The sequence below is a fragment of the Rhipicephalus sanguineus genome, chromosome 11 (genome assembly GCF_013339695.2).
Source record: "Rhipicephalus sanguineus isolate Rsan-2018 chromosome 11, BIME_Rsan_1.4, whole genome shotgun sequence".
Classification (NCBI taxonomy): domain Eukaryota; kingdom Metazoa; phylum Arthropoda; class Arachnida; order Ixodida; family Ixodidae; genus Rhipicephalus; species Rhipicephalus sanguineus.
Window position 1 is genome coordinate 62,082,197 of NC_051186.1, and position 20,636 is coordinate 62,102,832.

A 20,636-nucleotide genomic window follows, 5' to 3' on the forward strand; every position below is an offset into this window, starting at 1 on the left:
GGAGCGAACAGTAACCGATAGTTACCCAGCGCTAGTCAGTGATCATACTCTACAAGTAGATAGGTGAAAGCAAAATGCATGTCTGGTCGTGTAACGTCAGTGGTCTTATGCCATATAGATTTTGGTACCCCACGGTGGCAAATTTTATGACGAATGTGTTATGAATTACAATTAACTAATTAGGTAATGGCTTAGATAATTACTCAAAAATGCCTAATAGCTATTAAGCCCACTAATATTATCTAATAATTATTAATACTTACGAAGACAGCACAGTGGGTCGGACAACAAACTGGGGTAGACGATATCCTAGTAGATATGTGGGGGAAAAATTCATGTGGATTGGTCACGTTAGGAGAATGACTGAGAACAGATGGTCAGTTGGAACGTCGGAATGAATACGACAAGATGAGAAGCGCGGACGGGGCTGGTAATCAAGGGTTAAATTGATAGGCGACATAAAAGAAATTGGAGGCAGAAAATGGAATCAGCTCGCGCAGAACAGGGTGGATTTGAGTTCTTTGGGAGAGACCTTTGTCTTGCAGTGGACATAAGACACGCTGATGATTCCGATCCCAATTGTAACACTTATGTACTACTTAATTAATTTATTAGTTGATGGCTTGATTGACACTTGCCAAGGTAATGAGGCCCATGTAAACCAAAACTTTCGAGCAAAACAAAATGTTCTACACAAGACCAGAAAAACATGTTCTTGTTTCGTCAAGAAATGCTTGTATTTATTGATTTAGTTCGAAATATGTGCCCGTAAGCACGTACATATGATAATATTGTCACCATTGACTTTATTTTAAGATTCAGAAATGTTTATTTTTTTATAAAAATATCGTTCCTGGCTCCCCGACTTCCACAACGCATGTAAGTTCTGATACACACCATATTGGTTGTTTGGTGGCCAGTCATTGCTTATTTCTTCTCTTCTGGAGTCGTGTCATCGTGGTGCACACTTTTATTTGCGTCATCCGCAAATGAGACTTCCCATGAGTCATTTTCTTCAGCCGCTTCTTCAAGCTCCCTACAGACTTCTGTTATATTTGATGCAGCTGCATACAGGAATACGATCAATCACGCACATACACTCCAATTTATGAGACTATGTGCTCGGTACACTGCGTTGGCATCCGACGAATTATTTTATTTTGATCTTAACGTATGGCGGCACCACCCAAAATCATCATGTTTTCAAAATAATCAAATATCAACTTCACCTCTATAATAAGCCTGAGCCAACCATCGCGTTTCTTCAAGTGCCGACCGGATGTCAGAATAAAAACAAGTTCAAAGTAACGTAATGTGTGTCTTGGCCTCACTTTTGTTGCTCGTCTTTTAGGCACACTCCCGTATTCATTATGCGGAACTAACTCACCCAACTAGGCCTATTGACCTACTTTGTTTCTGTTCTACATTTCGGCTTTTTTGTGCCACGCAGGCACTGTACAGTTTGCACACACGACTGATGACGATCTATAGAGGCACCCGGCTTGCTCCTCTGCAATGCGCGAACTTCGTGATGAGCCCTTTAATAAACAATCCGTCATCAAACCACAAGCAAGCATTCCACCGTAAATACCACCCATACAAAATTCGATAAGGTCATGTGTACTAGAGGCCGTTAAAAATGCAAGTGAAACGCAGCGCAGCTTAGAGCTTCATGCAGAACTAGGATTCACACAATGAAAATGTCAGGTTTTGTTGTTGGTCATGTGTTTTATCTCTTAACGACAAGGGAGCACAAGGTAAGCGCTATCACATTAGTGCATCCGAAGAGACTACCGAAAAATTAGCCAGCTTGCACTTAGTGGCGTAAGGCTGGATCACAGCAGAGCTGGTGGGCATCCAGCCGGTCCTGGCTTGGCAAGGCTTTTACCCTCTCACCTCTCTCTTTCCCACCCCTTGCTACACTATACTATACAAGGCTATGTGCTCTCTCTCTCTCTTTTCTTTACTATTTCTACTTATTTCATTGTCCAATGAAATCTTTCTCTTTCTCGCTCTTTTTTTATATTTCTCTCTCCCTCATTCTTTTTATCTCAATCTCTCCATATTTCAGTCTTTCTCTTTCTTTCTTCCCTTCTGTATTTTTCTTTCTACGCTATGCTCTACTCTGCCCTCTATTTCATGCTCTCTTCCCATTCCCACCCCCTTGCTATACCTTATGAGGGGGTGCTTTGCTCTGCTGTGCTAGCGTGCCTGGATAGCCGAGTGCTTCCGATGCTCGCCTCGGGATTCAGGTTATGCAAGTTAAAATCTCGCCTCTTTAACAAATTTTTTTTCGCCAAAAACTTCTCTTTCTCTTTATGTCTATCTCTCTTTCTTTCCCTCTCTCTGTATTCATTCTCTCGCCCACCAGAGTTATATCCCACGCCGGACAAATTGGCACACGTGTTGTGTGGGCGAAGCAGATAATGATGAATATAACGAGTTCAGGTTCATGATGATGATAGTTTTCTATCTACGACACCCGGCAAACCTCGAGCATAACAGCTCTGATGTATAAAAATTGCGCTAACGAAAACAATCCCTGAAAAGCTACCGAACAAATTTTTACGCTGCTCACAGAATTGCCCCTCCATAAAATTCTCTTAACCCTTTGAGGATCGAATTTTTTCGCGAAATGCACTTCAAAAATGTGTCATTTTTTATTTTAATTCTTCAGACGATTCTATTTAAGAAAAATTCGGCAGATCCCAGGTACCGTGGGAATCGATGTTATGCGAAGCATGCGCGAGATGGTGACTGTGGCGTAATTTTTCATATTGAGCGAAACATCACGGAATGACGCTAGAGAAATATGAAAGTGGTATACGCACGCTCATCTGTTGAGGAGTCGCATATGTATCATATAACCAGTTGTTTACAGTTGCGTAACGATGGCAAGAGCAACATGGGTGTTACCAACACCGGATGCGGTAAGCTGATATGTAGTGCTTATATTCTTCAATATTGGACAGCGGTAATCCGAACATTACAAAGAAGGAACACAGATGCACTGGACAGGCGTTATTCGCAACTAAGCTTCATTCAGGAAAGCTTCCCTAGATAAATACACGCCCGAGTGGCACGCGCAGGCGCACTGCTCGTACGTTACAGTCACAGTTACAGTTGTTATGCTTATATTTTTCCTTTATGACGGAGAACGCACGCACGTTTCACGAACCCGTGTGTATGTGTATAGAAGGGGTTCTTGACAATTCTTGAACATGGTCAACATCACCGTGATCAGTCAGCACCAGCAGCTGGACGGGACTTGTTAATCGGATCCGTTCCTGATCGCGGTTACGAGGGGTCTAAGTGTACTGGAGTGCGAGATATAGCGTAGCTGGTGGAGATCCTGGATGCCTCTTACGATGAAATGATCTGTAATGCCTCCTGTCGTGGACGTGGCAGCGAGGTCAATTGATGCCCTCTCCACATCCAATCCGTGTTTCACGCAGTATAAGGACCAAGCGTTGTTGGGTCTTGATAAATCAATGTTGAAGTCACCGGTAATGGTGAGAGGCCTGGTTCTCTCCGCATATTTATTGTAGGAAGCATTGACGCCGGTTTTTGCGTAATCCACGTGGTGCACGTTGCGGACCACGTGGACGAGTGGATGGTAGTTGAGCGTCTTCTGGGGGTGTTCTGTCTTCAGTTTCCTCACTTTTCTTGCGTGCGCCGCGGTGGTGTAGCGGTTAAGGTGCTCGGCTGCTGACCCGAATGTCCCGGGTTCGATCCCGGCCGCGGCGGTCGCTATTCGATGGAGGCAAAATGCTGAATACCCGTGTTCTGTGCGATCTCGGTACACGTTAAAGAATACCCGATGGTCAAAATTTGCCGAGCCCTTCGCTACGGCGTCTCTCATATCATATTGCCGTTTTCGGACATAAAACCCCAACAATTATTATTATCACTTTCCTTGCATGTCAATGTGTGTGTTCGCCGTTACTGTGTTGGTTGAGACTCTGTATCACCTGTGGCACATACCCGCATAATATTAACTTTGGTTTACGGGTATGTGTCACACGTGACTGAGAGAAAGGGTTTCATGACGTACGCGACATATATTTTGTGTTATTCGTGTCACGACCAGTGAATCGTGTTCGTCATACACTGATCTCCTGCTATGCCAATTTTGGTATACTACAAGTTATGGAGACGACCAGGAGAGCGCCCAGACGTAGGCGGCTAGATAGATAGATAGATACGTAGATAGAAACGGTTAAAGTGCCTGAGGTTCGCCAAGAAATGCTTCGCATTTAAAAAATGGTGCAATTTTTTGCGTTACCGTGAAGTGACAAAAAGACATGGTTGATCCCTCCGTCATAGGAATCGGTAAAACACGAAAGTAAAACGTGTCCTTAAAGAAGTCGTTGAATGTTTACTGTACATTGATATAAAAGAGCTTGCTCAGTGTCTATTGGTGTTTGACAGCTATAGCACCGTTTAACGTGGGTGCACCCAAGCTGACGCTTGGTGGCACATCTCCATCCCGACGACTGACGTTTATAATCAACGATTAGACAAACCTTTGTGGTAGCGTAATCAGAGAAAGCGGTGTGACAGCCAGAAGAGCGTCGACTAAGGTCGCCATTCCGCGGCATGTTAAAGAGTAAACAGAACACCACGGCCGGACTAGAGGGAAACGCAGTGCGCGTCGTGTCTTCCCTCTAGCCCGGCCCCGACTTCTCTCGCGGGGAGCGTAAGCGGGGAACGTGGTGTTACACTTGCAGAGGCGGGCACGCGTCGCAAAGCTATTTTAGGGGCGAAGCTCCTTAAGGCGGCACCCGTTCGTCCCTCGTAGTCGTCGTGATCGTAGTAGTGAGTAACAAGTCTTACGCTTTGACCTCCAAGGTGGTGCCGGTGGGAGATTTCTCCTGTGCGTTGTTGAACAATAAAAAATTCGCAGCGTGCGCGTTAACTAAAAGCCGAATTCTTCTGTCTCTCATTCCCCATTAGCAGCCATTGGCATGTTCCAGTAGGAAACGTTAGTAGAAGTAGAAGTGTAAGTGTTAGCTAAAAGCCGACTTCTTCTGCCTCTCATTGCCATTAGCAGCCATTGTTTACCTCCAAGGTAGTGCCTGGTGAGATTTCTCCTGTGCGTGATTAAACAATAAAAATTTTGTTCAAAACGCCGTTGATTGATGAAATAAACCAACGAAAGACGCCAGATGTTTTGTAAAAGCAGAACGAAAGAACGCGAGATGTTTTTCTTAAAGTGTAGTAGTAGTAGTTGTATTTAGCCACCTCGCCCGATCGTCAACGGGCGAGGTGGACCGGCAACGGCGCGAGGACCCTGCCGTACGAGAGTTAAATCACACTAAAAGACATACTTTGCGGGCGATACACTCTAGTGAGCTTTCAACTTTTCGTCTTAATGTACATGATAAAGAAATTATTTCTACGAAAAACGCAAGGCACACCTTGAGCAATATGTTTGGTTTTGGGACGCTAAATGGAACCATGAGGCGATGCGAAGCCGGAGCACTTGCACGATCGCGTTCCGTTGGCTTTCGTTGGGCATGCTACCGACCTCGCGTCGTGGAACGCGCGTCCTGTCTTCCCTCTAGCCTTGCCTTTAATTCGCACAGGGCGAGCGGGGAATGCGGTCGCTCTTGGCGCTCTTTCGCTCGGGAGCGGACTTCTTCCTTGCATTTCACCGATCACAAGTGATAATGAAGGGACCACGTAAACCAACAGTACAATAAAAGTTTGATGTTTAATATATACACGATGTTTCACACTCTTTATATTATGTACTGGGCGCATTTCACGGAAGAGTTTCACGGTTTACAGATGATTCCCTCCGTAGCTTCGCCCCACTCATCATCATTCACCCCGTGGATATGCTGTGTTTTTTAATACGGATGGATGCTATGAGCGAGGACGAGGCTTGCGCTAAGGTCACCACCTCGCGGTTTGTTAAGGCATTGAAAAAATTGCACTTCTGCTATTGGAAACGCACCGAATGGGACGGATGTGTAGCAACAACGCGTTGCAGGAGCGAATCGCGAAGGCCCTGGTCATTATGCATTATTAAACTTTACCGCTCCCAGACGGCGACACCACCCCATTATGATATGAAGCTTTGAGCGCAAGTAAACGAGGCAGGACGAAGAAGTTTATTAGAGCTAAAGGTTTTATATCATGATGCGATACCAACTATGCCACCTAGCTATCCCGGTGTGATTTGTCTCCTCTTCTCTTGTGTCCTCATCGTTTTTGCGCTAAGTTAAACATGTTCAAGAGCTATCCCGGCACCACCCCGCCGACCAAGTGCACTGTGAGACAAAAGTGTGAGATATAAAAGACGCGTTTGTAAAGCATCCAGTGTGTTTTGGTGGCGCAATGGATAGCATGCCCGCCATCTGTTGTCGCGGACCGAGAGGCCGTGGGTTCGACTGTGCTCTTGGAAATTCTTTTAAAGTTTTTACTTGCTGTCTGATCATATGCATTTTTTGACGTCATTGCCATGACGGAAATACGTCACTGAAATCTTGGTGGCCCCGGCATAAAACACTTTCGCGTTAAAAATCACTTTTGCTGTTACAAACACATGGTTTGTTTGTAGTACCATCAAGCAAAATCCTAAAAAATACTTATAGAATTCTTTATCAATAAATATTATTGATTGTAATAAACATAGCTCACAGACACACGAAAATGAGCGCTTGAGAGTACTTTTCCGGTAAAAGTTGTTCGTGCTCACCAAAAGAGGAAACGCAACTACGGCGGCGTCGTTTGTGTAATTTAGCGCCGCACGGAAACAGATGTAATCCCGACCCGGGGAGCAATAAACGAGAGAGTCACAAACGGTCCCCCTTTGAGAGATTAGAAACCACACAGCCATCAGTTTTGCGGGCGCGAGAAGCGATAACCACCCGAAGGACGAAACTGAAACCAGCTGCACTGCGTGCGCGCGTCCTGATGCACAAGGTAAAGCCGCCGCGCCGCTTCCGAAAGCCTCACTGCGGGCGCGCCGCTTTGCGAAGCAAAAAGCAACAACTGAGAGACATCAGCGCATGGAAAAAATTCCACGTATTCCCAAAACGTGGCAGCACATGCCAAGGAAAAGAATTGACCGGAAAAGACACGCCTTTTAAACCAGCCGCACCGCGAACGCGCACACCTGGGCAAGCGATAGTTGGCGCACCGCTTTGGGAAGCCAATAAAACATAACGCCGAGAAATTGGTGTATGAAAAAAAATTCCACGTATTCCCGAAGCGTGGCAGCACATGGCAAGCAAGAGAATTGATCAAAAAATGATGATCAAAAAAGGTGCGCGTCTTACCATACAGAATATGCCGTACATGTACGACGAAAACCCTTTGGTGTCTGTTAGCTGATGCCGTACATGTACGGCGAAAACCCTCAAAGGGTTAAGAACCAGGTAGTAACATGCACGCTATGGGGAAAAAAGCGAATGTAAATGTAACCGGCAATATCACTGGTGCTTTTGGTTTCTTCACAAGGAGTAGCGTTACAGGAGACTAGTGATTTTGTCGATGCACAGAGCCATAGGTAAAAAAACATGTGTGATCCCTCCGTCATAGGAATCGGTATAACACGAAAGTGAGACATGTCTTCACAGAAATAGTGCTTATTATGTAGTGATATATGAGAACTTGTACAATGTCTATTGGTGTTTGGCAGCTATAGCACCATTTGACGTAGGTGCACCCACGTTGACGCATAGTGGCACATCTCCAACGCGGCGACTAGCGCCCACGATCATGATTAAACCGTTGTGGTAGCTGAAGTTGTTAACATATACCAGGACACAACGTATCATGATTCCCGCGCAAAGATGACATCTACAAGCACATAATAAACACTCGTACTCGATATGCACTTCATCAAAGTGGCGTCAATTAAGGAGAGAAACGGCACGGTGCCCTCCGGAGTAATAGGGTAACCTACGCCTGTGCTCTTGCATATAATAGCGCACCGCGCTTCAACAACACGGGAGGCAGAGGTTCGTAGCTTGAGCCGCAAACGTGCGAAGGCGTTCCACGTCCCGCTCGCCTTTATCAGCCCCGACTGATAAAACTGGTGCAGTAAGCGCTGCAGCGGTTTCATCAGTCAGTGTTGTCGCACCGGAGAAACACCGTTGATGTATGTGGAAGCTGCACTACTCCAACAACTAGCCGTCACACGCTAGCGCGAAGCGAAAGGCAAAGAGCGTAACTGTGTGTAGGGCTACTCCCCGATGCTTGCGTGGCCAGTGTTTTTCGCTGGAATCAAGACGCTTTAACTCTGGCCGCCGAGAGTTCCACCTGGCAGGTTTGCAGGAGGCCACGCTTTAACTGTGTCGTCACCGAATTGTTCTCTAGCGGCGCTCTAGTAAGTGTCATGCCGCAATACTTCTCTTCCCCGCTCACAGACGGTGGCACTGCCAAGGTCGACCCAAATAGGCAAGCTGCGGGCGAAAAGCGGATCATAACCCATTGCCAGCAACATCAGCAAGGGGAGTTATGGGTGCAGCGATTGAAGCGCGAGTAGGTGTGGAGGGAACAAACACTAATAGCGAAAAACCAAGTTTTAGTCAAGGGCGAAGCAATCGCAATGTTTTACAAGTGACGTATTTTAAACGGGAAGCATTTCTTAGTGAACTTCAGGCACTTTCGCCGTTTCTATCTATCTATCTATCTATCTATCTATCTATCTATCTATCTATCTATCTATCTATCTATCTATCTATCTATCTATCTATCTATCTATCTATCTATCTATCTATCTATCTATCTATCTATCTATCTATCTATCTATCCGCCTACGTCTGGGCGCTCTCCTGGTCGTCTCCAGAACTTGTAATATACCGAAATTGGCATAGCAGGGGATCAGTGTATGACGAACATGATTCACTGGTCATGACATGAATAACGCAAAACGCCTGTTGCGTACGTCATGAAACCCTTTCTCTCAGTCACGTGTGGCACATACCCGCATGCCACAGTTCATGTTGTGCGGGTATGTGCCACAGGTGATACAGAGTCTCACCAACACAATAACCACGAAGACACACACATTGACACGCAAGGAAAGTGATAATAATAGTAATTGTTGGGGCTAATTGTGTCCCAAAACTACGATATTATTATGTGAGACGCCGTAGCGAAGGGCTCCGGAAATTTTGACCATCCGGTATTCTTCAACGTGTACCGAGATCGCACAGTACACGGGTATCTAGCATTTTGCCTCCATCGAAACTCGATCGCCACGGCTGGGATCGAACCCGCGACCTTCGCGTCAGCAGCCGTAACCGCTACACCACCGCGGCAGACGCAAGGAAAGTGAGGAAGCTGAAGACAGAACAGCCCTGGAAGACGCACAACTACCACTCACTCGTCCACGTGGTCCGCAACGTGGACCACGTGGATTACGCAAAAACCGGGATCAATGCTTCCTATAATAAATCTGCCGAGAGAAGCAGGCCTCTCTCATCATTACTGGTGACTTCAACATTGAATTGTCATGACCTAACAACGCCTGGTCCTTATACTGCTTCAAAGTCGGTTGGATGTGAACAGGGCATCAAAAGACCTCGTTACCACATTCAGGACAGTAGACATCATAGACCATTTCATCGTAAGAAGCATCCAGGATTTCCACCAGCTGTACTATACCACGCACTTCACTGCATTTAGACCCCTCGTAGCCGCGATCACGAACGGATCCCATTAACAAGTCCGGCCCAGCTGCTGGGGCTCACTGATCGCGGTGATGATGACCTTGTTCAAGAACTGTCAAGAACCCCTTTCGCACATGCACACGGGTTCGCGAAACGTGCGTGCGTTCTCCGTCATAACGTACAAGTATAGGCATAACTGCAACTGTGACTGTAACGTACGCGCAGTGCGCCTGCGCGCGCCACTCGGCTGTGTATATATCTAGGGAAACTTTCCTGAATTAAGCTTAGTTGCGAGTAACGCCTGTCCTGTGCATCTGAATAAGAGGCTGGGTCCGAGCTAGTTGGTACACTGACATTATGAAACCGTTAAGCGCACAAAGACGGGAACAAGAAGACGACCCGCAGAGCGCTACTTCCAACTGATGTTTATTGCAACACAAAAACGCCATACATGTAGTCTCTTCACTCAGAAATGGCTACTGCGCATGTTTGAGAGCTGAGCTATCAGCTTCTCTCTTATTCCTACACTCTCCTCTCTCCCTTTTTTTCTTTTTTTCCGCTAACGATAACAGGCTTTGTTAGCGCGTGCATGGTAACTGGGCGGTACAGAAAGAGCACTTGAATCACACCAAGCATTTCTTTAACAAGAATCATAAAGGCAAAACCAACAGGGTGGAAAGGTGACGTACCAAAAATGAACAAGGGTATTACAAATGCTGGCCAGCATAAATGAACAGGAATGAAAAACAAATGCGGCTAAACAATGGAAGTCGTCAAAAGGTAAAAACGGTATGAAAACAGAGGTCGTGAGAAGGTAAAACAGTATAAAAAGATGTAAAAAGAACCTTAAAAAGGTTAAAAACCTAAAACGTAAGAGCAAAACTAAGTAAAAGTCACTGGTTTTGCAGAAACGCCAGCTCTTTCTTCGAAAGCGATACAGATGGCATGCTAACGCAACTGGGTCCGAGCTGTTCTATGCAGGATGCCTCATGAATTTCCCGAGCAATCTGGTCTCGGTATTTCCTGATCACGACAGTCTGGTCAAGAAAGGCAGAACAACCGCAAGTTGCACAATGTAAGGCCATGTTGCTGCCTGACTTTTGCTTCAAATTGTTGGCATGTTCTCGTAGGCGATCATTGATACATCGGCCAGTTTGGCCGATGTAAACACGTCCACATGAGAGCGGAACCTTATACACGACACTGCATTTGCAGGACACGAACCTCGTGGCGTGTTTCTTGCTGCATATGTCAGGCTTTTCGCTGCTCACGTTCACACGCTTGCACAGGCCTCCAAGTTTGTTGGGGGCGGAGAACACCACCCTGACACCTGCGCGTCCTGCTGCCTTCTTTATCCTATGGGACACTTGGTGTACGTACGGAATGACAGCAGTTTTTGTCTTGGTGTTTTTCCGAGGCACATCACTAGTTTTCTTGAGCTTGCGCAGCAAAGTTTCAGCAAGATCACATAGAAGAAACTCAGGAAATCCAGCTGCTTTTAGTCGATTGATTTGAGAGGCAAAACAACTTTGGTGGGAAACTTTAGTACCACGGAAACTTTAGGGAAACTTTAGTACCACGAACACCGAATGTAATGGGATTGGCAGCACGACAGCGACAGCAGCTATGGCTCGACCTAACTGGCTCGTCTTTGCTATGCAGATTTTCGGCATCGTATACTCACCGTTGCAGTGGTCTGGCGAACCTGCTGCCTCTGGCGGCACACACGCCATGGCGGTCCTCCCTGGAGTTCCCGTACTGCTGACCTCTTTCCACTGCCCTACGGTGTCGACGATGGATGCTACACCGAGACCCCCCGGAACTCAACACCACCAAAGCTACTGCGCCTTCTGCTTGCGGGGCGTGAGCGCATCGTCTAGTGCTCCAAACGATGCTGACCCACCCCCACATCTGGTATCGCATTGGGCCTCGCAGCGTCATCACACAAGAACTGTGACGTCATCAATGATACCACGAAACCACTACAAAAGTAGCCAGCCTCGCGGGTCACCGTGTACTGGGCTTGGCAGCACGAGAGCGACCGCTATGGCTCGACCTAACTGCCTCGTCTTTGCTATGCAGGTAACAAACTGCCATTGTTTGTTTGCCAAAAAAACGAGTTGTCGTACGCTTGTTGTGCTGCCCAGCCCATGTTGCATGCGAAAAGTGTTTCATGACTGTAGTTGTATATTACTCAAGTTGTTACTACTAGCCGGTGATATAGAAGCCAATCCTGGCCCTCTCTGATTCTTCGTCGAGCGAACTTGTCAGTGCAATGAAAGAGGTACAACCTGGCCAAACAGCGATACTTGATGAATTGAAATCAATCCGTCTAACACTATCGGATCACGAGAAATCGTTCATGGAATTTAAAAAAAACAAGACATGCAAAAAAATTGAATCGGAGTGCTTGTCGTTCAAAACTCTGCAAGTTCACGTGAAAAAACTTCGAGTAGCTACTGATGAATGCGCAAGCCAAGTTTCATCACTGTCTGCTCGGATGAATGATGCGGATAACAAGTCCCGTCGCAATAATTTCGTTTTCTTTGGTGTCAGTGATACGCAAAAAAATCTTGGCAAGAAAGCGAACTAATCCTTGATCTCTGCAAGACATCCCTCGTTCTAACCATTGATTCTAGTTTTATTGATCGTGCGCACAGACTGGGCTCCTACAAATACGGCAGAAATCGCCCCATAATTCTTAGGTTCGGAAATTTTGGCGCACTCGCCAAGGACTTGCCGGGTCACCGTAGCGCGAGTCCTTAACGATCAGGGGCCTAATAAAACTAACTTGAGGTGAAATTTCGCGCTAGTGTAAACAAAATGACGTCACTTTTTTACCGGATATTGCGTCACATCCGCTTTAATTTTTGTTCCGCCGGAAGTGTTCCCTCCTCACACAGATGGCGCTAAGCCCCATGAGCAGCCATTTTCTGAACGTATGGGTTTCTATGCAAGCTTCGCTACCAGTTACATTTACCTTGTCTGTGCTGAACGTGAGTGCTGACGTTACGTCAGACTATTAGTTACCCTAGAAATGCCAGTGTAGTCGGCATGCCTGGTAAGCCCATGATGTGCACACAACTACTAAGCTTATAAAAATACGTCGACCACACTTGGCTCAAAGCCAACAAATGCAGCTTATAATACTACTTTCTGCCTGCTTCGCATGAAACTGATTACAGCAAGTGAAAAATTTAACTCTCATCTGTATTTCCAATAGGGCGAACGATAAATAAACGAACTAATGAAAAAAAATTACATGCATGTATCCCCATATATTCCATAACAAGCTTGGGCGTCAGGCTATTCTAAATAATATCCCTGTCAAGCAGGCAATTTAAGTGTACTTATGGCGACTTCGGTTAAAGGGTGCTTTACCAAATCGAAACGACGCAAGCGGAATGTCACTCTCAGAAGAGTATACTCTGGTCGGAGTGCGTTCCGCAAACACTCTTCGCTGCGTCCCGGCCCTATGCGTCTTGACCAGTATTGACTCGCAACGCTTGTACAAAAGACAGCTGCGGTGTGCAGCGAGAAAAATGAAAGCTTTGTTTTTATTTATAATTCATCGTAAAACACTCGCATTTCCGAATTTTTTATCTTTTTCATCTGCACGTTCTAAAAACACGCTCTCAGTTCAGCGCCGCGTGTTCTAAAGTTTCCCTCATTCTTCCGAAGCTTACTCCCTGTAAGTGCACTTATGTTGCGAGCTTGACGAAGGTATAACACTTGTTTTTATGTTATTTTCATTGTTTAATAATTTTCTACGTTTTTGGACCTTCTTTCCGTATAACATGAGTATAAGCAGGCAATCGCACGTCAGCACTACAAGAAATGTCTGTATGATTGATCATGTATATGCAATAATATATTATGAAATACAGAAGCCTAAATTAGCGAACAGTTCAAATGGAGTGTACGGTCCATTGTTCTTACAGACAAGATCTAACTATATTTGAACACTCATTTGTTTAGTAGCATCATGCAAACTAGTATTTTCACGCAGTTGCGACGGTGGAGAAAACAAGACGCAGTCGGTGAAGATATAAACGCTTTATTTGGCGAAGTTGTACTCAGTGAAAAAAAAAAACTTAATGTACAAGCAACTCTCGCTGTACAATAAAAAATTACACCATGTCCCGCTAAAGGGGACCATGAGGCGATGCGAAGCCGGAGCACTTGCACGATCGCGTTCCGTTGGCGTTCGTTGGGCGTGCTACCGACCTCGCGTCGTGGAACGCGAAGAGGGACGCTACGCGCGTCGTATCTGCCATCTAGCCTGGCCGTTAATTCTCACAGGGCGAGCGGGGAACGCGGTCGACAGGCGGGCGAGAGGGGGGCAGCGTAGGAGAGAAGAGAGAAGGGGAGGGGACGCGCATGCGCTCGAGCTCATCGCGGCGTTGCGCAGCAGAGAATTTCGGCATGTCTAGCCCGCGTTTCAGAGGAAGAGTGGAAAGAGGGAGGGGAGAGGGGTACGGGAAGGGGGAGGGGAGAGGGGAAGTGGAGAGGGGAAGGGGAGAGGGTGAGTGGAGAGGAGGTGTGTGGAGAGGGTATGCGCATGCGCAGTAAGGGTGGTCACGCCGCACACCACCACCACCACCACCACCACCGGATTGAGCTCCGCCTTAAGATACTTCGCATCTAATAACGGCGAGCACGGACGTCGGGCGTCGGCTAATGTTGTGGCCTGTGAAACACGTTTGCTTTTATATATGTCTTAGCGAATCTTCCAGCTTTATCGTTGGTGCTCGTTTGTAGCTCTCGAGTGAACTCGGTTAATCGCGTCCTGCGCCTAATGCTGACATAACAGTTTGAAACAATCGCTAAGTTTCCAAACATTGCGGCGTGGTCGGCGACGAGTGGTGGTAATAGGTTTTTGTGGGTGAAGCCCGACAACATTAAACTAAAGGAAACAAGGAGCATAATAAGGATACTTCATTTTCATGGAGTTACTTACTTGCGCTTTCATTTTGAAGCTCGCAATTCTTCATGCACTGCTCGCAGGTCCGAAAGCGGTTCTCGTTGCCCCTACAGCCACCGTAGTAAAACACGGAGCAGTTACCGGAAGTGGTATTGTAGTACCAACGTTCTAGGTGGGCCCTACAGTCGCCCTTAACAGGATTTTGGGAGCATACTGAATAATTTAGGGTGGTTCCATCTGCAATGTATAGGTAAGTATTTGTTCCTGAAAACAGCCAGTCAGATCGGTGACGTTATACGCGCCTTTGCTTAAGAATTTTCGAAGCATATACATACGACTAGATGAAATTGTGCATGCTTGGAAAACCAGCGCAAACACGACCGAGACGCAAGACGAGGGTGACACAGGACGAGCGCTGAAATTGTTTCGCCTATTTATGCCTAGAAGCATGTTTGAACATCTGGCATTAGCACGTAAATATAACCGTTTGGCTTCCAATAGGATTTTGTTATTTTCTATGACATTATCAATTCTACCTGAATGTTAGTTGGAAAGCACATAAATATAATTTTTCGATTTTTATTACCTGATCTATAGCCCTTTCTTTGATTTCGTGTGCAACCGCCACGGTGCTCGACTGCTCACCCGAAATTTGCTAACCCGAAATCCCAGCCTGGCGGCCGCAGTTTCTACGTAGGCGAAAACGCTTGAGTCCTGTGTATACTTAGATTTAGGTGCACGTTAAAGAATCCCAGGTGGTTGAAATTTCCGGCGCCCCTCATAATCATATCGTGGTTTTGGAGAGTTAAACCCCAACAATTATTAGTGAGGTAGCAGTTATATGGACACCCTCGGCGGGCTTTTTTGCTATCGCCGTCACCGTCATGCACCGTATATGCATGAACGTATTTAAATATATAAAAGCCACAAAGAAAAATAAATCAGAAGAAAACATTTTCGACGCGTGCGACCGGGATTCGAACCTGCGAGCTCACGCTCCGTAGCGCGCCGCGTTATACAACTCGGCCACGCGCCATACGTCTTCCAGCGACATATGCGCGAGCTATTCATTTACACTATTTACCGCTGGTGGTACCCAGAGCCTGCAGGTGCTTCAGCGAGTTGGCTATCTCTCGCGAGATGGCGCGAAGGGCGAGCTGGAAAGGTTTTTGCGCCGCTCGTGTTTCGCAGGAGATAGGAGGCGCGCGTCCGACTTGTACTTTGCTCCACAGGGCTTGGTCGCCAGTCCTAGCCCGCTTATATCATGAGAGGGGCGGTTTGTATGTCTTGTGTTTTCACCGCAACGTTGGCATTAAAGCTATAGACCATGCGAAGGTCAGTTCGCTCTCTGCAGCGGCCGCGTTTGCGAAAGGACTGAGCTGCTATCTAAAACAGCCGATGTATGGGCGAGTTGGCTGTGCATAGTCGACACATGCAGTGTTCGGCTCAAACACAAACTAACAACTGTGAGAATTGTTAGTTTGCGCTCGTCCTGTGTATGCCTACACGTTCTCTTCGTGCGTTCCTCTTTGTGTTTGAGCAGCGTGCTGCAAGCGTCGAGCTGCTTGCCGGTCTTCATGTGAGAATCCAATTTGGTGTTGTAGCATTCATTGCTTCGCCATTGCGGCGAAATTGTGACTATTTATTATTATTGATTTCGCGTACGGAGATGTGACAGTAGTTGACTAGAGAGCGACGGACTGTACATCCGGTAAAAAGTTTCAAACCGTGATTGACAGCCATACAAGCCTCTATACAACTTCTGAGAGAATTTATGCCTAATATCTCAATGGGGCGCCTGTCTAGAGGTGTATCGTTAACGTACCTTTTAGGAAAGGCCGAAATGTTTCCTGACCAATTGTACCAAGGAAAAGGACATGATAACTCTTGTCATACAGTCAGTTGTGAATCTTCTAGGAAGGTGTTAGTTGCTAGGCCGCCGCACCGAATCCATCGTAAACACGACGCAAAAGCGGGGATGCAAACACACGGAAAGATTAAGATAAGAAGAAGCGCCTGCTCTCTACGGAGCTCTTAATCGAAAAAAAACACAGTTATGTAAAAAGGGTCGTTGCACACTTGTTTCTGTTCCACTTGTACTATATTTAAACGCAGACATCAAATAGCACGTGTGCTTCTTGAAGCTGTACAGAAATGGAAACTGGCGAAAATGCGTGTCAGAAAGGCTGCTGTGGCTCTGAAGGATAAAGGTATAGCGTATCTAGGAATGTAACTGAAGGCTCGGACAAGTGTGTAAATGTGGCGTTATGTGCAAGGGTTTGCGTCTCATCCGCGCATTTACTGTACGGACTCGACTTTTCTTGTGATGAAGTCTTGTTATTTCCAGATAAAAAGTTCGGTTCAAAGTCAGCTTTTTTCTCTTGTCCTTGCCTTCAAGTTCATTTTCAGTCTACATTTTGGCGCTGCATGTTTTGGGCGATATTTGGAAGAGGCAAGTTGATTGTGTTGAAGCGAAGGCTTGCAAAAGTTTAGGTTTTTTGTTTCAAGATGGGAAAACTTTCCCCATGCCTACTAATAATTCTTGTATAAGACAAATGTTCTATTCATTCTCAGATATGCCTGCACAGTTTACGACGCTCTGGAAAAGCGAAACAAGGAAAAGTTGGTGGAAAAGGTATAAAATTTAGCTTCTTGTGTATGGCTGGCAGTGCATCTGCGTTGTTGGCTTCTTTTATACCCCAGTCGCTCCCTACAATGCGTGTTGGCGCCGGTGGTAATAAAATAAATAGATGAAAAATGCGGGCAGTTCGCACAAAGACGCGCAAAGCTTGGCAAAGCGAAGCACGGACCCGTCGCCGCTCGTACTCCCCGTCGACCGACACGTCCAGCTTCGAGATGCGCAGCTTCCTCCTCGGGAGTACGCAGCTAGGCTATGCACTATACAGCGGAGGTTGCGAGCGATGTCTCCGTCGGTGGGCGTCGCTAAGCTACTGCGCATGCGCCAATTGGCCAGCTGGTGCGGCGTCTGGTCGCTAGATGACGCGATGTTTGCTTCCTCTTCCATTCTATCTTTTTCCCTCTCTCTCTCTCGTTGATGTTCCCTCTGTACGTTTCTCATTCCTTCTTTGCTACGCTTTACTCTCTCCTCTCCTCCCCACCACATTGCACTTCCTCACGCTCATTTCCTTTTCCCACCCCCTTGCCACACTGTACTATACAAGGTTATGTTATGCTCTGTTAGCGTGCCTGGAAAGCCGAGTGGTTAGGACGTTTGCCTTCGGATCGAGGGTACGCCGGTTCGAATCCCGCCTCGTGAAGAATTTCTTTCGGCAAGAATCTTTCTCTTTCCTTATACCTTTCTTTCCGTCTCTCTGTTTCTTTCTTTGTTTCTCTCCCTCTCTCTGTACTCGTTCTCAGAGTTTTTACAGGCGATGCCATAACAGTGAGTAGTGGGTATTGCCCAAATTCTGTGCCGCATACCTGCCCATGATGGTGATAGTTTTCGGGCACTGTCACATACTCCACATACTTTACGCCGAGCTAGAACAGCTCGGCTGTTCATAAGTATTTACGATGATGCGAATACACTGTTGATCATGCTTGGGTGAGGGTATCCAAAAATTGGTGCGTAGGTTGTGGTTTCGCTCGCCTGTGGTAGCAAAATGTTTTGTTCCTTTAGATCTTCTAATTAGTAAGTTTAGGCTAAAAAATGCACTAACGCTTTATTTTATCCCTGCTCGCTATTGGTTTTATTGTAATTAACTTTACATGACTATGTCTAAAAAAATAGGACTTTCAAATTATTCACCTTCTTTCGCTGACTTCGCAAGTGAATGAGACACATTATTATAATCGCGACGAGGTATTTTCTAAATTAACATATATATATCCCCGTAGGACGCAACATTATGAATCTTACCTGTAGGGCCCAATGTGCTGTGTGTTGTCGTGGTTGTTGTCAAAGGATCTTTGCCTTTTTTCCAAATTGGAAATTTTTCGCTTCCATTACTGTTTAGTACCATTCCTACGAAAGGTATAGTGTTTTTAGAGGCTTTAAAAATTAATGTATTGTAAACTCTCAATCAAACTTTTTACTGCAGTAAGGTCGTCTATCACTGATCTTATGAGAAAGTGTAAATCTTTCGGCAAGCAGTTTGTAATACATCGACGTGCAGAGTTAAATATTTTTTTGAGTCACCGTTAATCGACAGTTATTTTGCTATCAAAAATGTGAAATAGAGTAAACACTGAAAATTTTACATCTCAAGAAATGAACTTTAGAAAGAGCTTTCGATCAACTCAACATTTCAGAAAACAATACCTCGTCTCTACGTTAAGGAAACCAGCGAAGCCATCAGCAGAATTTCAAAGAAGGAAAGCATAATGACCGCGCATCAGCCAGCAGCACAATAAACATACCGCAGCCCAACGGCTTTGCGTAAGAAAGATAGTCTAAGGCGCAGGCTGTTGCGGGATAGCAGGAAGCAAACTTTCTTGGTTGGACGAAGGCAGGATCGTCACGTCCGCTCAGTTGCAACGCATCACGAAAACTGGCTTTATTCCTTCTGTATTTGCAAAGAGGTCTCGAAGTGAGGGAAAGGCAAAGGAGAAGAGAAATGTAGAAGCACAAAGACAGTAAACAAAGTTTTCTCTGCACCCCGCACGTGCAAGGGACTTCACGAACAGGGGGCAGTGGGGACGCTTTCCCTGTGTTGGGTGACGGTAGGCCTATCCTTTCGTTATATAAGTGTAGGCCTCTGTCGCTCACACAGGTTCCGGCACACCATGGGGTGGACGGGTCGGTCGTAAAAACGACGGTATCCAGACAACTTGCCGATGTCCCCGTATTGTCCGTCATGTGGACCACTGACGCAATCGGTGGTGGCCTGTCGCAATCGAATTGTGGTTCAGTGCATTTGCAAACCTCAAATTACGTCCCCTTGCGTTCCCCCTCTTCTTTCTTGTCGCCGCTGGTTCTTGAAATTACTGCTTCTCAGAAGCGGGGGCGGCGTCTCAATATGTGAGAAATACAACACAGGCTATAAAATCGAGAGTTTCTACTGTGCCCCTGAATAAAATGGCGAAAAGAAAACTTAATCGAAGAAATTAAGCAGTGCAATGGCAATCTGAGAAGATTGTCCAGACAGCGAAGACACAAGCTGAATGTTGAAAAGACGCCGACCATAGAATTGGCGTACATGAAACCAAAATACGACTTACCATACGTGACGATGACAAAAATGACATTTTGTGCATGATCGTTCATGAACATAGTGTGCTTCTTACTTGAAGCTGGATCTTAATTTTATCCACGAGTTTAGGATCTCGTTCGGAATTTTATACACTCGCATTGTGGTAATTCACTCTTTTTCGTTGCACTTCTTATCTTTATCATACCTAGGCTCGACCATTGTCCTCAGCTTTGAATGCAGAGGTCGACGAACGAATTCATTGTGATTGGATTCAGTTTCTAGGCATCGGTTTTCTTCGACGTCAAAACATACTTGAATATCCCTGTCTGTTAGGCCATCTGCCAAGACTGATGCATTTCTCCTTCAGGCAGTTTGCGATTATATTTCAAGCAAGAGCTCGTCATCTTTGTAGGCAATGGAGAATAGTGTCCTCCGTTTAGTCGGTGGCTTCATATCGCCATGTCTGAATATTTATTATGTATCATAAAGGCCGAGGTAGTTTGTGCTCGTACCAGACCTGCCAAGAAATAGAAACACAGCACTCGACGTCCTTCCTATGGGGAGCTGCCGTTTTACATAGTCAGACCATATCTATCTAATATCTAACTCTTCCTATATATATATAATATATATATATATATATATATATATATATATATATATATATTATATATATATGTGTGTGTGTGTGTGTGTGTGTGTGTGTGTGTGTGTGTGTGTGTGTGTGTGTGCGTGTGTGTGTGTGTGTGTGTGTGTGTGTGTGTGTGTGTGTGTGTGTGTGTGTGTGTGTGTACACACTGGACACATCTTCGTTCTGTATACATTTACATCATGTGTCTCCGTCTTCATCATCGGTTGTGGGCGTCCAGCTGGACCGTGATCAGTCCCTTGGGTGTTTGGTCGCTTCACCGTGTCTTCGAGCTTTATGAA

At 45.9% G+C, this 20,636-nt stretch overlaps 1 protein-coding gene across 1 annotated transcript; it reads right to left on the bottom strand.

Moving 5' to 3' along the window:
- Positions 1–805: 805 nt before the first annotated feature.
- LOC119374749 (amyloid-beta precursor protein-like) lies at positions 806–19,801 on the bottom strand. The gene is made up of 4 exons (XM_037644936.2): positions 19,735–19,801; positions 18,434–18,538; positions 14,590–14,790; positions 806–1,064 (listed from the first exon to the last, which is right to left on the bottom strand). Exons 1-4 carry the CDS (start codon positions 19,784–19,786, stop codon positions 928–930), a joined length of 495 nt encoding a protein of 164 aa, XP_037500864.2. The 5' UTR covers positions 19,787–19,801; the 3' UTR covers positions 806–927.
- Between the last annotated feature and the right edge of the window lie 835 nt (positions 19,802–20,636).